This window comes from Mya arenaria, chromosome 15 (assembly GCF_026914265.1).
Source record: "Mya arenaria isolate MELC-2E11 chromosome 15, ASM2691426v1".
Taxonomy (NCBI): Eukaryota; Metazoa; Mollusca; class Bivalvia; order Myida; family Myidae; genus Mya; species Mya arenaria.
The window spans coordinates 45,799,455-45,826,200 of record NC_069136.1 but is presented as its reverse complement, the minus strand read 5'-3'; the positions used below and the strand labels follow the sequence as shown (position 1 = coordinate 45,826,200).

At 34.1% G+C, this 26,746-nt stretch overlaps 1 protein-coding gene and 2 long non-coding RNA genes across 4 annotated transcripts; 2 read left to right on the top strand and 1 right to left on the bottom strand.

The window, feature by feature from the left end:
• Window positions 1–1,211: 1,211 nt before the first annotated feature.
• Window positions 1,212–12,431, top strand: LOC128220156 (selenoprotein T2-like). Its single transcript, XM_052928435.1, has 6 exons — window positions 1,212–1,380; window positions 1,532–1,656; window positions 4,432–4,544; window positions 6,195–6,282; window positions 7,113–7,224; window positions 9,683–12,431. Exons 1-5 carry the CDS (start codon window positions 1,217–1,219, stop codon window positions 7,217–7,219), a joined length of 597 nt encoding a protein of 198 aa, XP_052784395.1. The 5' UTR covers window positions 1,212–1,216; the 3' UTR covers window positions 7,220–7,224; window positions 9,683–12,431.
• Window positions 12,432–15,840: 3,409 nt separating this feature from the next.
• On the top strand, window positions 15,841–17,503 carry LOC128220336 (uncharacterized). Of its 2 annotated transcripts, none has more exons than XR_008258751.1 (3): window positions 15,841–16,064; window positions 16,476–16,628; window positions 17,257–17,503. It is a non-coding gene; the product is annotated as an uncharacterized LOC128220336 (long non-coding RNA). The 2 variants fall into 2 exon arrangements; XR_008258752.1 differs by lacking the exon at window positions 15,841–16,064 and adding an exon at window positions 16,185–16,276.
• Window positions 16,758–18,650, bottom strand: LOC128220335 (uncharacterized). Its single transcript, XR_008258750.1, has 3 exons — window positions 18,346–18,650; window positions 17,597–18,002; window positions 16,758–17,353 (listed from the first exon to the last, which is right to left on the bottom strand). It is a non-coding gene; the product is annotated as an uncharacterized LOC128220335 (long non-coding RNA).
• Between the last annotated feature and the right edge of the window lie 8,096 nt (window positions 18,651–26,746).

Below are 26,746 nucleotides of genomic sequence, written 5' to 3'. Positions count from 1 at the left end.
TTGGGGTTACATATTTAAACCGGGGTTCCTTGGGGTTACACATTTAATGGAAATATGTTATCTTGGTTAACATTTAAAAAAAATGAGTTAACACAATTATTCGGTAAATTATGTCAACCTAGTCCGTTTAGCCCATGTTATTGAAAACATGTATGTCATACTGGGTCCGTTAAAGCTGCACTCTCACAGATTGAACGTTTTGAAAACTTTTTTGTCTTGGAACGAGCCAAATTATGCGAAAATGCATGGAAACCAGTGATATAAGACTGCTGACAAAAATCAGATCGCAGATTTTCATATTTAAGTTTAAAAAAATCGATGTTTTATGCATTTTTCTTAAACCATTAATAACGCTTTTAGCCATAAAACATTAATTTTCGAACGGAAATATGAACACCTGCGATCTGATCTTTTGTCAGCAGTGTTAATTGTTTCGTTAACTTAGTATGTTACTTTTTAAGAGGAATTCGCAAACCATAATTAGATAACCAGTTACTCCTTTGAGCCAAAGTGCATTTATAGGTAAGTGGTAACATAAATCTTATTACGTTACCCAGTTAGTATGTTAATTACTTATTAAGTGGAATTGGCAAACCATAACTAGTTTACCTCGGTTAGCGCCTGAATCTGGAATGCATTTATAACTAAGTGGTAACACGAAACTTATTGCGTTAACCAGTTAGTATCTTACTTATTAAGTGAAATTCGCCAACCATTACTAGATAACCTGTTAATGTTGTTCAGCTAAAAGAGGTAATAGGTGGCAGTTCTGGGCACTTTCAAACCTGTTTTTAGTCTTATCATATTTTATCTTACAAAAAAAAGTAACGCGAATATTAACCAGTTAGCTAGATAATGAACACGGAACAATTTGCGATCGTTTATAGGTTATCTTACGGCAGTTATATGCCTCCATAGGCTACTTGCGTACTAATATTCCGATAGCTATAAGTATAAGGGGAAGGAACTCCAGAACAGGGTCCCGGCAGATATAACACACACGAATATTGTTGTCTGCTGCACTATTTAGAATTCTTGCACGAAAATATTTATTAATTTTTAAGTGGTTATCGTATGTTTGAGCATAGAAAAAAAAATATCGATAAATTTATTTTACTAACTTTTTGAGGACTTTTATGTTTTAATCATTAGCATTATAAAAACTGGTGTATTTTATTATAGTAATTTCGTCCACATTTTGTCCAAACAAATTAAAATGGCCGACATCGGAAGACTGCCCCTGGTGGCAGGCTTATTTTTGTTTGTTTTCTTGACATGGAGAGATCTATCAATGACAGAACAAAGCTCTCATGTTGGGAAAGATATCAAAGCACCTAAATTTTCACAATTTGCCACACCAACGATCAAGTTCTTGTTCTGGTTAGTTTACAAATTACGCATGTTTTATAAATGTTAGTTATTTACCCAAACATAGTGATAAAATGTTGATTTACTTTCAAAAAACATTTCTTTCAATAGATAATACTGGCAAGTGACTCCAGTTAGAATTGACATCATATTTTATTTCCAGCTACTCCTGAGGGTATAAGCGGGTCTTTGAGCAGTACACAAGCGTGTTGCACGAGAAGTTTCCGCATGTGGCGGTTGAGGGAGATAACTATCCTCCTCCCGCTATGAGGTCACTTCTTGCTCAAGGTAACGAAGATACTGATTATCATTATTTCATATTTTAAACTGTGAATGTTTCACAAATGCAGGACTCATCCCACCAGTCAACTCAAGCAACCAACTAGGTTGCCTAGACTGGGGCGATTTCGCTTTTTCAAAATGAAGTCTGATTCGCCAAAATTTTCGATGATGTTAAAGTGATATGCAATTCTGAGCCGAAAGCCATATGCTGATTGTTTGTTTAATCAATTCAAGTATATAAAAACACATGTCAAAATTAGTTAATGCTCAAAGCCACAAGTGATTATCTATCTGGTTCTGACAAGTTACTGTGTCAATTAACTGCAGTCAAATTCAATGAGACCTCTGCCACTAATGTTTAACAAAGACTTTTAAAAGTCAAGTCTAGTAAAAAAAAATTACAAAGTTGGATTGTGTAACAGGACAACATACGCTCTAAAGAGCTTTTAGCACCGATTTACATATTGAGCAGTTTTTCATCATACATAGTTATAATATTAGCACATAGTTATATTATTAGTGCATTATTATTATCTATATATATATATATCACAATATCTTATCACATTGCAATTCTGAAAGAGATTGGTAGTTAAACTAGATAGTATAACATTTACATACATAATCAGGTAGTTAAAATATTATTTAATAAATATATTTATAAAATTATGATCTGATTAAAAGAAAATACAGTCAAACCTGTATTAAGTGGCCACCTTTGGGAAAAGGTAAAAATGGCTGCTTACTACAGGTGGCCACTTAGTCCAGGTTGGACTTTCCTGACACATTGGCTTTGTTATAACAGAGGCCGATTATGTATCTTAACCACCACCTCACCCCACATTCAGTACCATCAAAGAATATTGAATACTAAATATAAAGGTAGAAAAACACAACATTATTGCAAATTTACAAATAGAATGCAATAGATAAAAATTAATACATAGCATAAACAAAAAAACAACAACACCTAAAATGAGTCCACACAACTACATGTACATGTTCATTGTTTAAAGTATTCCGTCATTTTCGTTTGCGTCACTTCTGTCTCTAATATAAAGTGCATTTACATTGATCCGACATAATCATGCCAAGCATGACACTCTGTGAGTCAAAACCCATGAATACACAAGTTTAATGAGTTCCTCAATTTATCTCTGACTTGTAGTGTTTGGATTTGAATTGTTAGCATAAGCAAGAAATTGATTTGAGTCCGTCCACAGTTCTTCTTGCAGTACGACCATTTTCTAATAATTTAATTCACGCGACAGGTTATTTTAGCGTCAAACACTTCCGATTTGTTTTATTGTCAGCCATAATCAAAATTCAAAAGAATATCACGAACAATGCAATGTAAATATGCGTTCGTAGAAGTATAAAGCCGTGCACTTTGAAAATTAAAACGGAAGTGAATACACATCGTAACTCGTTTCCCACCATCAAATAACAGTGCAAACTGTAAATTTATAATTATTTTAACAGGCGTTCTTTGTCGGTATTTGACAATTAACTTCGTAATTATTAACACCAATTTTTAAAATATCTTTACTTAGTGTGTCAATTCTGATCGAAACATTCGCCGACGTGTTATAAACATGATTTCTCGATAAGTAAACACGCATGGTAATCGTGTGATGTTATATGCATTTTCATTGGACGACGGAAATATCCGAGGCTGTCGTTCTTTTCCGTCAATTTAAGTATCAAATAAAGCTGTGTATTGGCAAAATTACTTGCGGAAGTGTCAGTGACAAGGGATTAGTGGCCGCTAATTAGTGTTTTTATGGCTTCACGGGGTCAAATGTTAGTGGCCGTGGCCGCGTTAGACAGTTGGCCACTTAATGCACGTACTTTATATAGTAAAAACGTACGGGGGGAATTTGGAGTGGCCCGATAAGGCAGGTGGCCATTTAAAGCAGGTGACCGTTCAACCAGTTTTGACTGTAGGTTTATTTTAGTTACAACAAATAATAAGAGTAGCAAGTAAAACATTCAGGCACAGAAGGAATCACTAAGAAAGAGCTAACATAATACTAATGATAGTCAACATAGCAGCATGGTGGTACAGAATGAGTAACATTATGACAAGCAAACTCGAATAAATACAAGCAACTGAACAAAGCATATTAATAGTGTTGGTGTGTTTACAACAACACCTAAGACGAAGCAAATACAAGCAAACTAGCTGGCAACTTCAACAACAGTTCATACAGCACTAAATAGCAGTTAACATATTCATTACAAGAAATAATACAGGCAACTGAACAAAGCATATTAATAAAGTTGGTGTGTTTACAACAACACCTAAAACGAAGCAAATACAAGCAAACTAGCAATGATGAAGCAACTGAGTACAAACTGGCTAGCAACAGAAACACAATTCATGCATAACACAAACAAAGACAGCGAGAAGTTCGGTTCTTCCTAAAATTTCAGCCTAGGATGAGCCCTAAAATGCAAGATTAAGAACAAATCAACTTATCTAATAATCTAGAAAGGAATACTAACACCAGTGTTTGTTTATATAATTGCCTGCCCTCATTTTCATTTGTAGCATTTATCCTGGCATGTAATGTTATTAATTTCTAAAGATGTTTTATATTTTAATTTATTTGGTATCTTGTATTTTGATTTCAACTTATTGCAGATCATGTATCAATTTCAATATGTTGTTTATTGTTTGATTGTCAGATACTGAAATTGACCTTTGTTACCTTACATTGTTGTTGAAAGCGTGTGTTGTTAGCTTTGTAAACTTTATCAAATCAAAATATTTTTCAGGACTCAGTGTTTTAAAACTGGCCCTGATTGCTATGGTGGTCCTGGGCCAGGATCCTTTCCCTCATCTCGGCATGGAGACTCCATCCATTTTCAGTTGGGCTGTACAAAACAAAGTAAGTGTGGGCAACACTTATACTGGTTGAGCACTCAAATTTGATCTGTACACAAATCCTGAATACCTGTTAAAAAACTTGTTACCCGGTAGATTATTTTGTAGTGTTCAATAATTTAATGATCAAGATGATGAGTAGATCAAAACAAACATTTGCCTTAGCAATGCCTTGTTCCGACGAGTAATTTCCTAAGAAAATCTATTCATTGTTAATACCACTGAAAAGTCAAAATGAAGTACGCAGCGTAATGATGTCACAGGTTGTTGGTGTAGCTTCTAATCGAAGCCTCTCTGAGCCTCCACTCCATATGGTCTTCCGGCTCGTATGTTCCCGTATAGTCGTCTATTTGTTTGGCCAACTCCTGAAGTATATACATGTATGACGTAAGTTATGTGCAAGAAGCTTGTATCATTGCATTCATACTTATAAATATAATACAAATGTGTTATAAGTCCTATTCATGTGACTCTGCTTATCATCGGATAGGATGACTGACACATACATGGCCTGGTGTTGACCTACATTAAAGATATTAAAAAATAGAAATCATGCTTTACATTTGGGAATCATGAGTTTTAAAAAACAGCTTTGAACATTTGATAAACAAACTCAGACCAGGTGGTAAATGAAGATAGTAAAAATGTTAATCATAATTTCATGTACGTGTTGCATTCATGTATTTTCAAGAGCTTGAATTTTGGCAGGCTGTCCGTCGCACTTCTTCGCTTCTGTCTGTAATCATATTTTGATAGGGATTGGTTAGATTATGTTTTAACTTAGTCAGAATTTTTTTCTTGATCAAATTCTGACCGCTTGTATTTGTGGATCACATTGGGGCATAAACTAGGTCAAACATTAGTAAAAAAATCCTTGGATCAAACTAGAGGCAATATTAACTGGGTTTCGTTACATGAAGTCATAAACCAGGTAAAATATTTAAAAAATCATGTCTGAAACCAAACATTTGTATTGATTGGTCAGACTTTGTTAAAACTGTGTTCAGAATTTTCCGTGATGTAATCTTGTTAGATTTATAAAGTGGGTCACATGAGGTCGAAATTTCTGCCATTAGATCAAATATGAGAGACAAATCTTGAGAACATACAGAGAAAATATATCTGCTCAATTTTTCATAAAATATTGCCTTGATAAAATCTTGGATTAATTTAAAAGGGTCACATGGGTTAAGTACTATGGGAGGTCACAAGGTCAAATCTTAAAAAACCTTGTGAGCATTCATAAGGGAGTCCCTTTAAATAACTTAAGTACAGGTGTTGGCAATTTGTTTCCATTTTAACATGAATCATTTTCAATTATGAAATTGATGATCGATCAAAATGGCCTCTATGGATTATTTTTGATAATCTATTATTGTCAATCCCTATCTTGAAGTTGACTATAAGATGCCTTTAAAATGTATATTACATAATGTCATTGTTAATTACACAATACAAATCAATCTTACACATTTGCACATTTTAACTTTGTTTACAGGTTCATAAAGATCAAGATAGTTTGTAGTTATGTTCTTGAATATTATTCTTAAGTTAAGTATTATCATAGCTTGTAGATTTTAACTTTGAGTATTAAAATTTGTAGATTTTAACTTTAAAGGTATACAGCTGTTTAAGTATTTAATATCTCTTCCAGGTTTATGCATGTTTGATGATTTTCTTCATAAGTAATGCCATAGAAGGACAGCTTATTTCCACAGGCGCCTTTGAAATATCATTTAATGGTAAGACATGAAATCACTAGTTAACATCTATGTAAGGCTTACATTATCAGCAAGTAAAAAATATTTTATTGTTTGTGAACATTTTGTTTTAAAATTGCACTGTTACAATTTGAACATTTTGACAACCACTGACAAAAAAATCAGATCGCAGGTTTTCATATTTCTGTTAAAAAATTGAAGTTTTATCAGTTTTCTTAAGGCATTAGTAATGCTTTTTGCTATAAAACTATACTTCTTAAACAGAAATATGAAAAACTGCGATACGATCTGTTGTCAACAACCAAATATCACTGGTTTTCAGATATTTACGCAGATATTGGCTCATTCCTAGAGAAAAAAAAGTTATCAAAACAGTTAATCTGTGAGAGTGCAGCTTTTACTCTGCTTAAAACTGTTTGTAAATTTTTAAGGTAGTAGACAGATATTGTTAGAGGACATTTTATAGAATGTACAGGGCGGTAGTTCTGAGCAAGTTAAATTAATTCAATAAGTATGCAATGAAAACTACAGGGACAAGCCCACTAGTCAAGTTTTTAAGTTCGAGTCTATTTTAAGGCACAAGGTTCTATCTAATTTTAAGCGACCAACAATGTCAAACAAAAAACGAAAGACACATTATCTTTTCTTTTATGTCATTAAAATATCTTATTATTTAAAGCTTGAATATACCATCTATGGTACTTTTGAATTTATATGTAGATAGAATATCAATGTTTCTTGCACTTAATGATAAAACTTGTTTTCAAATTAGGAACTTTGTGTAGACTTAAATCTGATCAATATTTGCTGTTGATTGTGGATATTATAATTTATTATGCTTAATATTTCAGATGTACCAGTTTGGTCAAAATTAGAAACTGGTCGTATACCTTCAGCAGCGGAAATGTTTCAGATTATTGAAAACCACATGCGATTTGGTCAGTCCCAAACTACTTAACAATGGTAAGTGAAAGCTGTTCTTCTGTACAGGTGTTGGCAAGTGTCGTTGCCTTGAAGTAGGAATCCATGTGCAAAAAGTGTAGGCCTTAATATGGCATTGGTTTAAAATAGGAGCATGAATAAATCACATGTATCTTGGTCCATAGTATGTTGACACCGCAACATTATAACAATAAATGTATGATATAATTTTTCGGAGGTATGGCCCCTTTTCAACATAAAAATGGGGTCAGGATGATAACTTGTGACGAGTCCACAGATTTTTATAAATTTTGGTGCACAGATTTAACACCAGACATCGCAAAAGTTCAGATAAGGTGTCAGTCAATCACATAGCTTCAGATATTTTGACGGTCCAAAAGAAAATTTGCTGGTCTGACAATTTTTGTTTAACACTTGCTTTTTCAAAGCCTTTTTTGCTAATTTCACATTGACAAGAAATAAAAAGATATTGTTTTGTCCAGTCAAGTTTTGCTCTGAAATAAAATTTTAATGACGCCATTTTTTAACACACACACTTAATTGTAATGAAAATTTTGATTGGTAGATTTGCTGGCAATGTGTAATTTTAGCTCGACTATTCGAAGAATATGGACAGCTATACTACTCACCCTGGCGCCGGCGTCGGCGTCACACCTTGGTTAAGGTTTTGCATGCAAGCACCTTTAGGTCAATATCTCAGTAAATACATCATGTATTGCATTGAAACTTTAGATATGTATTCCCGACTATCTAACCTACTAAATTAATGAAGTTAGATAACACTTATTTGAATTTAATGCAAATAATGGGCCTTTATTATTCGACTTAGAAATTCTGGTTAAGGTTTTGCATGTTAGTACACATAGGTTAATATCTCAGCAACTACTTGGTGTATTGCATTAAGACTTTATACAATGGTACTCAACCATCCAACCTTTCTCATTAACCAAGTTAGATAACTCTAGTTTGTATTTCATGCAAATAATGACCCTTTATTATTTGACTTAGAAAATCTGGTTAAAGTTTTGCCTGTAAGCACACATAGGTTAATATCTCAGCAACTACTTGATGTATTACATTGGGACTTCACACAATTGTACTCAGCCATCCAACTTACTTTATTAACCAAGTAAGATTACTCTAATTTGCATTAAATGCAAAATAATTTCCCTTTATTATTCGACTTAAAAGTTTGGTTAAAGTTTTCCATGTACAGTAAGCACACATAGGTTAATATCTCAGCAACTACTTGATGTATTGCATTAATTGAGACTTTGCACAATAGTACTCAATCATCCAACTTAATTAATAAACCAAGTTAGATAACTCTAGTTTGCATTTAATGCAGAATAATTTCCCTGTAGTATTTGACTTAAAATTCTGGTTAAGGGTTTGCATGTAACCACATTTAAGTTAATATCTCAGCAAAAACATCATGTATAGCATTGAAACTTTAGATATGTATTCCCAACTATCTAACCTACTAAATTAATGAAGTGGGATAACACTTTTTTGAATGTAATGCAAATTATGGGCCTTATTATTCAACTTAGAAATTCTGGTTAAGGTTTTGCATGCAAGCACACACAGGTTAATAGCTCAGCAACTACATGATGTTTTGCATTGAGACTTTATACATTGGCACTCAACCATTCATTCAATATACTTAAATAACCAAGAAAGATAACTCTATTTTGCATTAAATTCAAATCATGGCCCTTTTTTATTTGATATAGAAATTTAAATACATCATTTTTTGCATTGAAACTTTATACACAGGCTCCCAACCATTCAACCTTATTAATTAATCAGGAAAGATAACTCTATCTTGCATATTATATCATTTTTGCCCCTTTATTATACGACTTAGAAATTCTGGTTAAGGTTTTGCATGTTAGCACACATAGGTTAAAATTTCAGCAACTACTTCATGTATTGCATTGAGACTATATACAATGGTACTCAACCACCAAACATACTTGAATAACCAAGTTAGATAACTTTATTTTGCAAAAAATAATGGCACTTTATTATTGGACTTAGAAATTCTGGTTAAAATTTTGCATGTAACCACATTCATGTTAATATCTCGGCAAATACATCATGTATTGCATTGAAATCTAATCTAATTTTTCAGTGATCCATGATTCGCCAAAGCTTTTCAATCTTTACACTGAAAAGTGGCGTAATAGTTGAGCGTGCTGTCTCTGTGACAGCTCTTGTTTAAATCGTACCTGCACCGATTTTGGAATCGAATAATGTGTTCCAGAGGATAAGATTATTGTTCTGAGTATTAGGAACTATCCTTTGAAACATTCTAATGTTCATGTCAAAAATTTACTATTTTAGCGTTGCAAAACATCGTGCGATACATACACAGTAATATACATTAATTGGTAAGGGTTTCAGGGTATTCCTAGCTTTTGGAATTAATACCAAGATGTTTGATAACACATGATGAGACTGTTGTTGATTGCAGGTGAACCCATCCGGTGCAGCCCAAGTCATCCTCATCGTCATTCATTACCTCAAACTATGTGCCCAATGACTTGCCAGAGTTACAGCCCCTGAATACTCTCCTGGGTGGAAAACATGGAGGAAACTGACAGAATGAAGGTGCACATTTAAAGTTGCCATGGCAACACTTGTGTGCTGGAGAAATAGTCGGTGTTCCACTTTGTTTTTCTTGCCCATTAATTCTCTGTTGCTGAACATCTGCACGGTCGTCGGACATTTTCATTGTTTATATTATATATGTTCATTGTATTATAAAGATATAGATATATCCAAGCAGTGCAGTTTTTGTACAATTAAATGTTGATTTTTAATCTGTATATGAAGAATTACAAAGGATGTATAATCAGGCATTGTACAACGTTGTGGAGCGATGTTTAAATTTATAATGTTAATTGAGTGTTATTATTATTATTATAATTGTATATACATGTACTTGATTTAATCTAGCATTAAGATAATTTCGCAAAGTGAAAATGGTTAAATTTTAATGTCTTCAACGCTAGAAAACTGTGTAATAAAAGACAATAAAAACAAATTATTTTCTTTTTATTGAAAGGAATAGACTTCTTATAGATGTAAATTTATTGTACTTGAATTAAAATGGAATTGTCTGCAAGCTATTACTTTATGTTTTTTGCTACACAAAAAATATCATTTAAGTGCAATCATGCTTCTGTTATTGTTATTGCCAGTTATTTTTGTATGCCCATGTGTGTGTAATTGATATATCAGTGTATGAGACATTCCTTCATTTGCTCCAAGTGTGGAAGACTAAATCATAAGTATTTTTTAGGAGGATGAAATTATCATAAATGACAGCAATTGCTTATCTTCGATTTTCAGCTTATTTCAATGTTCATGTAATACATGTATATATCAATCCTGAAAAATGGTTAAAATGTTAAGAAATTTATTAAGACTTGAAGAGTAAGTATAATTGTAAGAATAAACCAGGGCAAGCTAGTAGCCTAACATTTATTCAAAATTAAATAAGAAGGCACAGGGATCTGAGCCAAACAAGAGACACTTGCTACCACAAGGCTTCAAACTAGTCCATATAAACAGCCGCTTCAGAGTCTTTGACGATTTTTGGCGACTCTGTGCGTCCATATCCCACTTGTTGTTTTCACAAACAGCCAACAATGACAGATCCCAGCGCTAAATATATTCAGCGGAAAGTTAAAGGGCACCTGCTAGAAAGTGCTAAAATGGTAATACTTTCTGACAGAAGTCGATCTGAATTAGTGTTCCATGAAACACTTAAGTGTAATAAGAGAAAGGTATTGGCTAAAAAAATTAATGTGTAACTTTTGTGTTTCTATTTATGATGAAGTGTTAGGTTTTGCGAAGTTACAGTTGAAGAAAATATATTACATTGGTATGAATCAGTCGACTTGTGGCGTTTAAGGAACAAAATGAATATCCAAATGTGAAACAAAGTTTCCTAAATGTGCATTATTGTGGCTAGGCTTCATACATGACATACATGTCATACTGTTTCCTTACTGTAAATCTTAAAGATGCACTCTTACTCCCAAATCAGATTTACCACAAATAATATCATTGTTTTAATATACCAAAAATGGATGAATAAATGTAGAAAACAATGTTTTTTTATAAAGGACACCAAATTTAATTTGAAAATAAGGTGCAAAAATACACGGTATTTCTTCCTTGTGAGACAATAGTAGATTGCAGTAAATCTTTTAGCACTCACCAATCATTTTATAATTTTGCGTTTTAAGCTATTTAATACACGGTTACAATCTTGTTATCAATAAATTAGTATTCTCCATAAATGCATTATTTAGTAAGTAGTTAAAGGTTTATCACTCAAAATTTATGTTTATTATACATGTGTATGCAATGATTTTGAATAAGAGTGTCACTTTAATATATTTTCACTGACTCTGCCATTAATGCAGGTGGATAATACATTCTGAGCGGGAGTGGGTGGGGGGACAAATTCTGATTACACTTGAAGGTATTTTTCGTGGGTATGTGAGACGGTGTCTAATTTGTAAGTTATTGTTGGTAGTATGTGTTAATTGTTTCTCCTGTTTACAATATCTGCCTACCACTGGGAATCATGTTTTTAATTTTTTGTTTGTTGTAAATGTATATGTATTTTTTTACAAGTTGTATTGTAATGTTAATTGAAGAACATTGGTGGAGAATTCCAAAAAAGATAGTTTGTAGCAGGACATGATTTTTGAGAATTTTCATTTAGAGTGATAAAGTCACCATTGTTAACTTTCAAAAGTGAAATTTTTGATGATGCCCTCATATATTGGAACAAAACTAAACAGTTGATTTAAATCTTATTAGGAATACAGTTAACTACAAATGTAACCATTAAACATCCAGAGCAGTAAATATTTGAAAGTTAACAATGATGATGTTAACAACTTTGTTAACTTGAACATTTTTTTTAAGTTTTGAATAATTGGTCCAATTTTTATTAAATCAAAATGGACGATGTTGCATTTAAGTACTCAAATATTTACCGAAAAATAAGTAACTATGCTGGCATTGCCTTTAGATAAGAAAGTGTTGGCTTGTTATGAAACATTGTGTTATTTACATATTAGAACTTAGCTTTTAAAGAACTATATGCCACTTCATTTGAACATGTTTGTGTGTGCATGCATGCGTGCATGAGTGCGTGATCCAATCTTATATATTTGTTCTGAATAAATGCCTAACCAGTCTTTGTATGTGTTTTGTTGTTAAACCAACTTAACACCTGTAACATCTCTTGGTAATATTATCAACTATCACAATCTTGCACTATTGAAACAAATACAATGCAATATTACAAAGTCATCAGCTTCTTCAGAAATACAACATGAACCAATCACTACCCAGAAACATGTATCCTAAAAATGAGATAAATTCAGCGTATTTAATGTGCAGAATTGATTACACTACCTACAACAATTACTGATGGAGATATGTTAAAGCTGCACTCCCACAGATTTACCGTTATGACAACTTATAATTTTTAACCAGGTTTTCTCAATTTTTGAAGTTGAAAATCTCCATTCAAGTAATGATCTTTCATTTACAGTCTGAACGTAATCATTCATAATCGGTCCCTTATTTGGCGGATTTGTTGGGGTTTCGCTATACCACTGTCTTGAGGTACAACAAACGCGCCAACAGTCTTTGCTTCGTCAAGCAGTCTTGCACTTGGCCAATGTCCAGGACGCGGCCTAGCAAAGGTGTATTTACATTCTTCTGGCAGTGTTGGGCAATGGAACGCTTTTACAAAATCAAAATCGGGGTCCCAGTAAACTGATGGACCATGTTTTATGAGTTGCTCGTCAGGAAGGCACATTTCTTTAAGATGTATAGTGTTGATTATGTTGAGCAGGAAAGGTTTTCCTCCTTTGTCCACAAATATTGCATCCGAAAAGGGATTTTCAGGTTGTGGGCATTCTAATTTCATACCTAAAAGATTACAGTGTTGTGGTGGAGTGTTTTCATCTTTAAGAACAAGAAAGTTGAGAATGCCATCTTTCCAATCGCTCATTTTGCAGATTACTTTTACACCCTTAGTACAATAGAGCATGTCTATGTCTGATCCCATACCTAGAGTAGTCGTTGCCTCACTTTGGCTTCCAAGGTGGAATTTCTTGAATCTAAATTTCAAGTCATCTTCATTGTAGTATTCCAATGAAACCTTGACTGATAATATCGCTTCTTTCATATGCCAAGTCCTTCGTCGTTTTTCAATAGTTAACCGTATCACCCCAATATCTTCCATAATATTGGAAAGAATAGCTTGTAACCGTCGGTTGAAATCCATCGTAAGGCTTTTAATCAATTATTTCTGTTGCACTGTCCCATTGATCACCTAGAATTCTGAAAAGAAATACTTGAAGTAAATATAAATACAATAATGGAGTATTTAATGTTATGTTCATATATAATAAAATCATAGGTGGAAATGAAACTGTGAGCTTATTCTGGCGTAAGACATGTAACAAGCATAACAAGGCAGTCAAAAGGACGTCTAAATCCCCCGGCGTTGTTTTTTTAGAACATTTTGCTTTTCTAAAAACATACATAATGAAATTGATGAGATCAATGAGTTATGTTTATGATGCCACAACAAAAGTTTCCAATAAGTAGATCACTGAATGAGATCCATTTGCACCAACTTATAATCCATCAATGCATAAGTAAGTTATAGCGCGGACACGAGCATGTGTTATTCGTGTGACCTTGACCTTTAAGGTATAGACCCGGGTCAAGGTCACTGTACATCGTCTCAATGAGGACAACATGTGTACGTCCGGACGGACGGACGGACGGACAGACCGACAGACGGTTGAAGTGCATTCCTATATTTCCCTCCCCACTCCGTGGCGGGGGATTTAGTATATATATATGCCATAACTTGAAATTATTAGGATATATCGTTTTTTCTTAAAAGTTTTGACAATTATGATCAAAATCACACGATAAAAACATTCATATATATTTGTGCTTAGTTTGGGCTATACTGTTTGGGAATCATTTAAAATTGTTTCATGAGCAGGATTTTGAAAGGGTTTTGTGAGCAGCAGGGGTTTTTAGCCTTTAAAGTAGGTCATAATCATAATTATTTGAAGAACTCAAATATTAGCAGATTTGGCGTTCCATATTCTTGTATTAGGCATATTTAAACATTAACATGTTCGTAGCCAAATGCATAGATATATGCAATCACGGTGGCAATATAAAACAGTATTGACATTAATGTTGTATGAGAAGAGCATAAATTCAAGAACAAATATAAATATAGCTATTCAAATAATAATAGGCAATAATTATATGAAATAAAAGCACTTTTGCGCTTTTCAGTGGCAATATAAACAAATTTAGCAAGTTTCCTTAACAATACTGCATTTTCAGAATTTAACAAATTACACAGTTTTTTCTTGGTTCGTCAATGACAATAATATCATGGTAAGCACATTTGTCTAATATCTTTATAAACTTTATATACTCGACAACGTTAATCTTATCATGGACTATCATGGTACTATGACACATTCATTGTATCAAGTGCTCTGCTAACGTTTAAAATATTCATTCGGAACTCCTCGGTCACTTTCAATCGAAAACAACCTCGGATGTATGCCGCATCAGTAGATGAAGTTAGTAAAATTTTGAAAAATATTAAAACTTAAATGTAGTGGTTTATCATGTATTTGTATATCTAAGTTTAAATTGATTGCCAATGAAGTGTATTATTGCAAACAAAAGTAAGATTTCCAAGATAAAAGTGATTAAGTTTAACTGGTAAATGGAAATAACTACGCGATCTACTTGCAGCGTAGTTAAATTGTGAAGATTTCTGACATTGTAAACCGTACATATGCATCCGAGGTTGATTTCCATAGCAAATGGCCGAAGAGTTCCGAATATTAAAATATTAAGACTGACTGCATATTTAATATTCATTTTTTTACCCAAAGTCTACTCAGCGACGTGGTTGACAATCGAATCAGAAGAACTCTTTCTCCAACCATACCACTATCGTGATCTTCAAAAGCAAATTGTGTACCATCGTGTTCTTAATAACCAGGGAAGCCTTAACCACTAGGCCACGGAGACGTCCGAGGAGTTCCGAATGTATTGTTTTTATCTTAATCCTAAGACACGCTTCAGTGGTTCCATTCAGCGTATTGGTCAGCTAAATATACAGGCAAATCAAATCACTTTACTTAGTTTCTTATCTTAAATTTAAGATCAATCTTAGTTGCTTATTGAATACGGTCCAATGGCCTTAGGGTTCATTCCACCAGAGTTGTAATATTTGATATTGGGCAAATTAGGAGGAATTACACCCTCATTGTCGTAACTATTAAACGCACGCAGAAGATGCCCTTTTATTACTTCTGTCCTGCTAGACGCGTCCGGCTTCTCCACTGGCACCGGATTTTCAAACTCCATCATTTAAAAAAAAATCAAAAACAATCTTATAATTGACCTTACGACAGGATTTGATTGACAGGTCCTATCAGCCAATCAGAATGCAGGGCTGATAAGCCGTGTTGCTATCCGCCATTTTGTCCGTCAAACTGACCAGAGTCCGTCATATATATGCGCTGGCAATTCCTCGCCTTTTTAAGTATTATGGTAAAAAGGTGTTGTCATGGCACTTGTAATTCGGATACAAGGTAGCCAGGCCGACTAAAGATGGCTTCCAATTCGTTCCGTATTCGAAACCAGCGAGTTATTTAGAAAAATACAAGTGCTGTATCAGACTCTGTGGAAGACCTCATCAACAGCTGAACTTGGAATTTTTGAAAGATCGTTCAAAGGCGAAACATCTATACGTCTGTACAAAAGTATTTTTTTGAACAAAACTACTTATTTCAATCCGCTCAAAATTTATTTAATACTGAAATTGTCCGTGCATTACCTAAATAAGTGTTACTATTTTTAAACTATAAACATCGTACATTTATGCTTTGGCTTGTGTTGTCAAATCGGCATTAAGCCTAATGGCCATTTAATATCAGGTTAAACATGGACACGATTGATTTCATTCAAGATAGAGGTATTTTTGTTGATACCGTTATGTAGTTTTTATAAACTGCTTTGCTTTCAAAGTAAATCAGGAAATATCGTACAACTAAATTTTTGTCCGAACCATCGCATGCTTCCGAATCTCATCTACTCGTATGGATCCTATGTAAACAATGGCTTTTGTAGCTGTCATTCCGACACATTTCATAGATTTCTTATTTTCATATCAGCACTTTGTCGACGGGAAATCCAATCAAGAAAACCCTGACCCTCAAGCAGCTACTGTATTTGACCAGCTCACACCAGCTAGGCCTCCTCCAAAACTCAGATAAATATTTGAGCCACCAAAAAAATACGAGAACAGATCGGTCTGAATCGTTAAGGTATTATTTTCTGTATAAAACAATTTATTTCACTGTACATTTAAATCAATTATTATGTTCATTAGAACTTGATTCTGCCAAACATGTGCTGTAAAGACTTAGACTTATTATGAATAAAGAACAAGTCAAACATGTACATATTTTCATTGTTATTCTTATATTTTGGGCAATTTACGTAAATCTACAATATTTAATGATAGTTCATCCAATGTTCAGAGTCCGGATCACATGCACACTCGATTAATAGTATTCTTAAAGTTGCACTCTCACAGAATTCTAGTTTGACATTTTTTGTCTCAGAATCGGCTTATTTTGGCATTCTTTAAATTAAGACCTAATATATAAATCACAAAGCAAACTTCTCCGAGCCAAAATATGATAAATGCAATCAAATCCTGTGTAAGTTGTCAAAGTGATCAATCTGTGAAAGTGCAGCTTTAACAGTGAAAATAACTTCTGCTAATGCTATATATTTTAAAATATATTTGCCATTGCAATAAAGAGACATTCACCTACAATATCATACATAAACATCAAAGAAATATCAAAGTTAAAGTAATGTTTGCAAAACAACAATGTATTTAATAAATCTGATATTAAATATTCAACAACTGGTGTTATAATCCAGAACTGGAGCTAACATCATAGAGGTACATCCTTCCAAGAATCCATCAAAACAACATGCTGAACAACTTCAAGAACTCTCTTCAAAAGACCACACTTTCCTGAAATAAATAAAAGATGCCAATATTAAAATAAATCAGTTACATGTATTGTTAAATATTTTAATACTAGCTGTAAATGCTACTGCCTTTGATGTTTGCTTCCTACATGTATATCATAATGAAATATTGACAAGATAATAGCTAATGTTTTGTGGTTGTTGTTTTTCTCTGGACAAATAGTCCATTACTTTTGTACAGCAAAGTAAAACTAAATGTTATAAAAAGCTTTAAAATAGGTCCTACCGATTATTTGTAAAACTTGTCATCACTGGTTTTCTCTTGCGGTTGACATTGCCTGGACTGGCAAATATCATGTGTGTGTGCGTGGGGGGGGCGGTTTCCGGTCTTATGCTAGGTCCCCTGTTGCGGTAGGCTTGTTGAAGACAATAATAAGGGGACTTCCTTATCTCCATCAATCAGAATACTTTAATGGTGTCAACGGTAAATAGCAGGAGACCCTCCACCAGCCTTAACCGGTAAATGGGGGGAGGGTAGTGTGTGTGGGTTAGAACCAGCTGCCCGGTCAGCTTAGTTGGTTAGAGCGCCGGGCTAGTGTTCTGGTGGTTGTGAGTTCGAGCCATACACCGGGGGCAATTTTCCTCCCAGGTCTACTTTTACAGCCAGAGTGTGTGAACATGTTCCACAATTTCTGTAAGAACAAAAATCAAAGCATGTGAATGTTTGAGCAATGCAAAAGTTACAGATTGGTATCACCCACGATTGTCACTTGTCAACTATTACATTATTATTCATAAGGGGGAGTGTTCAAATCGCTTAGAACTGAAACTTTTTATGCATAACACCAATAAACCATTTCTGCTCATACTATAGAATACAAGGTTATACTGTATAGCTGGCATGTAACTGTTATTTAATGTCACTTCCGGGTTCCCCATTCGGGCCATTTATGATTTCCTCATATTGTGCGATGATTTAATCTTTAATTCAACAATACTGTAAGAAGGACCGGTGTTATTAAAAGTTAAACTTACCCTTGTTTGCATTTACAGTATGCGTCACACACACGCTTTTCCTTTGTATCGATGTCAATGTTGACAACATGGCGGCTATCCGATTTTCTCTGACTTGGATAGATTTCACCCCGTCAATGTTAGATATCGTCATTTTCTAAAGATATATCGAGCCTTCCGATGTAGCAGCCAGTTACAAATTCCTTTGACTTCTATTTTTTTCGCATTGTAATGTCACATTTATGATAATTTGTCAGGAATATCGGAAAGCGAAACGACGCGAGACGCCATTACTTCCTCGTTTGTTTGACGGACATAGACAGAGTTCGCTCCCTTGATATCAGGGGGCGTGGCTTAGAAGCCGCTGTCGTAAGGTCAATTCCGAACTAAAAATTATAATACCGAATTCGGAATTATGAGATTTTTTTTATTTTTAAAAAAATGATTCAGTTTGAAAATCCGGTGCCAGTATGCTTCCCAGCTATTTAATGCCATTGGAACGAAGTTCAATGAAGATATGAAACTTATCTTACAGACAGGAACCGATAAAACATAAATTTCGAACCTGTTGTATTAACTTCGGGTAAAATAGAGTTGTCGTGTGTGTAGTTTAAAATAGGATATTTTCATAGATTTTTGAGTTGGCACCTAAATTTTCCAGACAAAATAGCCAATTTTGAAAAGAAGTTGTCTTAAGTTGCCATAATTCAATGGTAATGAAGATTATGAAAGTATATAAAAATCAGAAAGGAAGTTTAGTCTCAAGCTGTTCCGTGTATTTGCGCAATTATAGTAAACTGTTTATGACCATTTTCGGTGAAAGGTTGGCAAATAGGTTGTTCAAAGAAATGTGTCTCGATAAAGTTATAAATAACCATGGGGGAGGGTGTAAATAGTCCATAAAGGGAATAATAGAATGCGTTACGCTTTGATATCATTATTGTAAAAAAAGAACCAAAAAAAAATGTGTCGGGACGGGGTTCGAACCCGTGTCGCCAAAATTACAGTCCAGCGTCGTATCCACTGAGCTACGACGGCTTACTCTAACCGGGTGACATAATTAAGCTATATACCTAACTCAGTAATATCACGTGATAACATCGACTAGCCAATCACACATAAATAAATTCTTCTAGGTAGACATACCCAGTAGTCTTGTTAATGGAAAATTCGAAATAACTGCTAAACTTAAATAAACTATGTGGTACTTTAGTTAGTATGTTTCAATGCATTGTACTCATTAATACCAAGATTTTGACAGTTTTCGACAATTTTCTTTTTTTCTTGCAAATTGATCATTTGGTGCACAGTTGCTTTAACCATAATAACTATATTTGCAATGTATATTCTCTTTATTATTCTAAAATGGAGCCGACTCACTTGTGCATTCCCTGTATTTACCCAACATACAATGTACAAAAGACCATCACTTTGTAAAATCTCGACCAAACTCAACAATTTTGGACTCACTCAGAGAGTCACTGTCACTAAGAAATTGCGCACCTTTACCAAATTTCAATGCCATTTATAAGGGGCTTGACACTCATTGGTCCCAAAATCGGTAAATACACTTTTACTACTAAAAAGCCTAGACTTGTCAATGCGAGCTAGTAGGAGGTCGATAATACATAGAGGATATTTGTTTATTTCAGTGTAAGATCATATTTTATTTCACGAGTGTCATAGAAAAACATATTTTCACGAGTGGCGAAGCCACGAGTGAAAATGTAGTTTTTTTATGATCACGAGTGAAATCAAATACGATCTTACACTGAAATAAACAAATTTTCTGTTTCTTTTATGCTTATTTTCGGAGTTCTATTTGTTGTTTTTTATTTATTTCTGAATTACCCCCTTTTTTGAAAAGGGTGGGCTTTACGCCGCTACCCGTGGGGCGCCCCTCATGCATAATTATAGCTGTCAACTTTTCTACTTTCGGTTTGCTGAGAAATAGTTCTCTGCTATTCATTCTTATAGCTTAATATTCGCTCGTTTTTTATTGCAAAGCTTTATGAACAGTAAACAATGAAGTATTATTAGTGCACATATGTTCCAAAAATAATGAAAACACTTTTTATTTTAAGATGGAGATGAATCATAACCAAATTACTACGCCGCTATTTAAAGAATGAAAATTTGGAAGGTCAAATGTGTTAGCAAAACAAATGTGGATACTCATTGGATTTTAACCATTTTTCTTAGTTTAAGGCTGCATGTACGCGTGTTTTTATAGTAAGTTAATATTTAGTCATCTTACTGTCAGAGACCAGTCTGTTTCGCTTTAAAATGTTTGTTTTCCAGATATTAAAAGAGTAAATGCCACACTAGTTTGTTGACACATTTTGAGGTGTGGGTGGGGTAAAAAATATCGGATCTATCTGTAAATTGTTGTGTGAATTCTCCAGGAAGCTCATTTTACGTACTACAATGGTTAACAGTTCAAAATACATTTGAACGATGATATAAAATTTTATTTATGTTCGAACAGTTGTTTTTGTCTGTAATTTGTTTGGTATGAAAGCAAATGTTCGAACATTCAGCTTCAAAGATCAGTAAAATGTTTGATAAACGGGATAACCGGTAATAAACGGTAAGTTGTTAATTTCCAATTATATATTTATTTGTTTAAATTTATAAAACATTTCTTTTATATTTTTTTAAACATTTTTTGACATAATTTATTGAGGTCCAGTGTTCTGTTTTGATCAAGGCAAGTACATGTAACAACAAAGGAATTTAAAGTAGTTCTGAAAGTTGATATTTTCACTCCTTATTTTGCAGTGAAAATATCAAATTGATATTTTCACTGTTGTTATTTCACTGGTAAAACCCCATATTTCATCGAAAAGCATGAAAGAAATCATTTTACATCATGATTAAAATAATAAACGCAACATTCATGTTCCTGCCTCATCTGTATTTTCCCGCTATTTTTAGGCTTTACGTTGACAACCCATCATGTGATTTCAAATTGGAAAAATGTGAAAAAAAAGCAAAAGACGCCTGTGTCATAAGCGATGTGATACATAAGTTAGTAAGATTCATTGTGTTGTACACAACGATGTCAATTTTAAGTATGTTTTTGAAAAACAAATATTTTCTTACAAATGTATCAGCTGGTGTCCTGCCCCTTAAAAGCCGAACTACATAACACATGTAATTCCAAGAACCAGCTACACGTAAGTATTTGAGAATAAAAATATATTACCTCGCACATGTGCCTTAATTAAACCCTAAAACTATCACGATATTGTGAGATTTATATACATATCAAATAAGTAAATTATTTCATTCCAATATGGCGGCTTTACATTAAATGTCTCTAACTATTTGAAGAGCACTTCAAATAATTCAGTTAATGTACATTTGGCGTTCCATATTTTCATAAGGGGTCTTTGGTGTCGGTTACCAGTCATTTCGTTTCCTAGCTATGTTGTACCATCAAGGTTTCGGTCACTTCGTACCCTAGCTATGTTGTACCATCAAGGTTTCGGTCACTTCGTACCCTAGCTATGTTGTACCATCAAGGTTTCGGTCACTTCGTACCCTAGCTATGTTGTACCATCAAGGTTTCGGTCACTTCGTACCCTAGCTATGTTGTACCATCCAGGTTTCGGTCACTTCGTACCCTAGCTATGTTGTACCATCAAGGTTTCGGTCACTTCGTATCCTAGCTATTTTGTACCATCCAGGTTTCGGTAACATCGTACCCTAGCTATTTTGTACCATCCAGGTTTCGGTCACTTCGTACCCTAGCTATTTTGTACCATCAAGGTTTCGGTCACTTCGTACCCTTCAGACAATAATTTCGTAGCTGACAGAAAGTCATTTCGTAACCTTTATCTTATAATGTCTATAATGCTATATTTTTTCAAATAAAACAGACTCTTTCAGTCTATGAAACGGAAGTTTCTGTTTGATCAATTGTATACTGTACTTTAAAAAAAACGTAGTCATATGCAAATGAAATTAAGTTTATTTGTCAATATTAAAGGGACTATACACCTGATTGGCACCAAAAAAAGGTTTTTTTCTGTATCGAATCTCAGGACAATTATTTAATGAAATGTTTTACTCTTTGATATCATAGTTGTTAAAAAAATACCAAAATGTAAACAAAATCAAGTCGGAGACCGGGTTTGAACCGGTGTCGCCAAAATTGCAGTCCAGTATTGTGGTTTTCCCTTTACACTTGGAACATTTAAGCTATTTAACAAACTTGGTAATATCACGAGATAACATCGACTAGCCAATCACGCATAAGGAATGAATTCTACTTGGTTTACATACCTAGTAATCTTTTTTAATGGAAAAATACGAAAAAAATGCGAAAAATAAATTAATGGTAAACTATGTGGTACTTCAGTTAGTTAGTTTCAATGCATTGTACACATCGATACCAAGTTTATATCAGTTTTCGACAAATTTTTTTCGCTATTTCATCACACGGTGTAAAGCCCCTTTAAATGAATAAAAAGTGAATACAAAATGTGAAAAAAAAAATGGTTAAAGTAATGTTTATATAATTAGGTATTTAAACGTATTTTTATCATGTAATATTTAATTCATCGATCTTCACTTATTTGTTACTACCAATAACAATAACGACGGTAAGATATTCCAAACCGTGTCGCTGTTTATTTTTTCAACGAATTTCTGTATCAGTACTTATAGCATATGTATAAAAAAATTGTCTAAAGTTGTAATGCGAGAATGTGGTTGTTTTGATAGCTATAGGTTGGAACAAAACCATGTTTAGTGTAGCAATTAACGGTAATAGGTACATTGGTATGTTTTTCAGACTGTGAGTGTCAAGAAGCTGAAAACACGTCTGAAAAAGTAAAAACTTAAGATGGATGACATACACATTTTGAAACACATCATGACACATGTCTGAGATATTTTTTTTATTTCACGTACTTTAAAACAAACCTTAAAATAAAATATAAAAAAACCTTGCAAATGTTTGCGTAAACTGAGTCACTTTGTACCCGACCGTCGATCAAATTATGGTTATTGCTTGCCCTATGCAAGTTCAATAAGCAAATAGTTCTTTCTTTTGCTAATTTAAGTTGCACATATGTAATATATGAAATAACCTTTAATCTATTGGTAGGATACAAAGAAATCAACGGTAGATTAGCAAGTGACCGACCGAAAGGTACACAAGAACCGCCTGAAAAACAGAGGGTACAAAATGACAAGGGAACGGAATGACTTTCTCCCGTGGAGTCCTGGATAGGCCGCCCTTTTGTCATGAAAAGATTAAGTGTTCAGGAAATGAGATAAAGTTTTAAGAAAAAATATGAAGAACATTTTTACCTTGAGCATCTTAAATCTTCATTACATGTTAACACGCATCCTGATTAACTATAACTTGCAGCTGAGTGAGTCAATTTCGGCCGTACAATATTCGCCAGCATATGTTAGCTGTTGAATAAAATTTCATGCGCAAAACAGGAAACGGAAGTTTAAACAGTAAATAAGAGCATCCGGAACTCCTCGGCCATTTTTATTGAAAACAACCTAGGATCATGCCAATACATCAGTTGAAGTATGTCGTATTTTTTTTAATTATATCATTAATTAAATGTAGTGTTTTAGAATTGTATTTATTGATCCAAGTTTAAACTAATTGCCAGTGAAGTGAAGTATTGCAAACATAATTAAGATTCCCAAGAGTTAAGTCATAAAGTTTATCTGCTAAATAAAATTACTCCGCGATCTACTTGCAGCGAACTTAAACGTACCACTTTTTGAGTATGCAAACCGTCCAAATACATCCTTGGTTGTTTTCGATAAAATTGGCCGAGGAGTTCCGAACGTAGATAAATGTATACCAATCGGAACACCTCGGCCAGTATCCAACATTATTGATAATCTCGAAGCTTGTCGGAGATGGTCGATTTGTTACGATTGAAGAGTATACGTCATGATTAAGTAGTATGAGCGGCTCTAAATACAACTAGCGGGCTTATTGCAATACGTTTATTACTCGATAAAGAAACAGCAGGCGTGATAATAGTCAAGTGCTAAACCCTCGAACTGTAAGTAGAATATATCACCTACAACAGTGTGTGTATACCACTTAAAGCTGAACATCATAGATTGAAAGTTTTTATTTTTTTTTTTGCGAAAATCCATGGAAACCAGTTATATAAGACTGCTGACAAAAAAATAGATCGCAGATTTTTATATTTAAGTTCAAAAATTGATGTTTTATGCATGTTTCTTAAACCGTTAGTACCGTTAGTAACGGTTTAAGCCATAAAACATTAATTTCCGAACAGAAATATGAAAATCTGCGATCTGATATTTTGTCAGCAATCTTATATCATTGGTTTGCAGATATTCACGCAAAAATCTGGTCTTTTCAAGACAATTTAAAAAACAAAACAAAAAAACGTTCAATTTGTGAGAGTGCAGCTCTAAATAGACTTCACAAACGTTAACTAACTATGTGAGTGAAGTTAGCAGCACAGCAGCATAGCAGCAAGCTGCTAGCAGCAACAGCAGCTAGCTGCTGTGCTGCTGGCAGCTAGCTGCTGCGTTTTTACTATGAAAATAATAATATATATTTACTATAATACAATAGTATATAATTGTTTTTTATTTCAGCTGTTTATAGGAATACAAATAGGAGTAAGAAAAAAAAGATTTTACTGATTTAGCTTATTTGGTAAAATTTTGATTACGGCAGGTTTTTTTTTTCATGAGCGGACCACCAATGCAAACATTTGGTTGAGAAAGGCCATAAATAATAACAATGTTAATGAGGATATCATTGATTCGGCGTTACTTTTGGCTTTGTGAACTAGTGCATGTTAAGAAAGTATGCTCATATATTGACATGTATAGTTAACTAGCACATTCAAAAGGCAATGCCTGTTTTGCATTTAAAATAACCAAAACCAAACCAACTAGACATCTCTTATTTCTAATCAGGGATATGCATTGGTCTCCGAGTCACAACAATGATTCCATATTTCATTTTAATTTTAGCAGGGACCGACTACTCCCAAATTTGACATATACAGGAAAAGACCCTTTGTAATGGAAACACTTAGAGAATTAACTAGGATCTTTGTATTTCTTCTATTAAATAATATTGGTACATTATATCAATAGCCGGACGTGACAATTAAACGTAAAAGGGGAATTAATAAAGAACCAACTTTTAACATCTTAATTTGACTTGAGTCATTTGAACGATAAAACTTTGTCTGCACTTAAACAGCGACTCGCAGTTATGTCAGCTAATACCACAAGCTGGTCAAATGCACGTGCCGCTAAGACAGTGTGGCTCGGGCTCGGTGAAGCTGCACTACTCAACCGGAGGTACGGATAATATCCCCCCGGATGATTGCCCCCCAGACATTAGGCCCTAGGACCATAGCCCTCCCGGAAGATAGCCCCCCCCCCCCCCCCCGTCTTAGTGAAAAACGGACGATATCCCCCCCCCATCCAATATTAAAATGCATATTATAACCAGTTTATTTAAGCAAATTTGTATGATAATCTCAAAGCTCAATGACTCGAAATTGTGAGGACTATTTTTACAAGTCAAAATCGAACTTGTAACACTAATTCCCACAACATTGGTCACCCTTCATTGTACCCTTCAACACTACAATTCGGTTAGATGGTAATAGGGACATTTGCAAATGCACTGTTTGAACTGTAACTATAGGTTTTTTTCGCTGAACACTTGATTCACAAGTCTGTATAGAGAACCAGAAAAGGACCACTAAATGGCATTTTTGTTTTGTTTTATGAGTTTTATGAATATGCAAATTTAAAAGAGTGTATATATGTAAAGTCAGTTATATATATGCAGGGGGGGGGGGGCTATTGTCTGGGGGGGGGGGGGCTATTGTCTGGGAGGGCTATCATCCGGGTGGATATGGTCCTAGGGGCTAATGTCTGGGGGGCAATCATCCGGGGGGATATCATCCTACACTCACTAAACCGGGGTGCGCGGTCGCATACGAGGATGAATCTTGCACCGTGTGACTTTGTATCTGCAAATGTCCTTCTTGAAAAAAGATCCTTTCTTGTTTTATTAAATAAGTACCCTACTGATTTAATTTATTCTTGTATAACCCTATTATAATTTTTAAACTTTTTCACGAAAACATATTAACTATATAATTGATAGGCAAAAATCATTAAATGCTTGAGACACAGTAATATTTCTTATCATCACAGTACAAAGTAAAATAATACCAACCATATTTACGAATAGCAATTCAAAAAGTCACACTATACAGAACCGATGAATAAACGCAAACACACTTACATGCACGCACGCACGCGCGCGCACAAGCACACACCCATAAGCATATACACGAACATATTAATACAAAGTCATAACGAAAGTTATCTTAACGGCCTTGTGCTGCTTAGCAGTTCTCCGATCTGG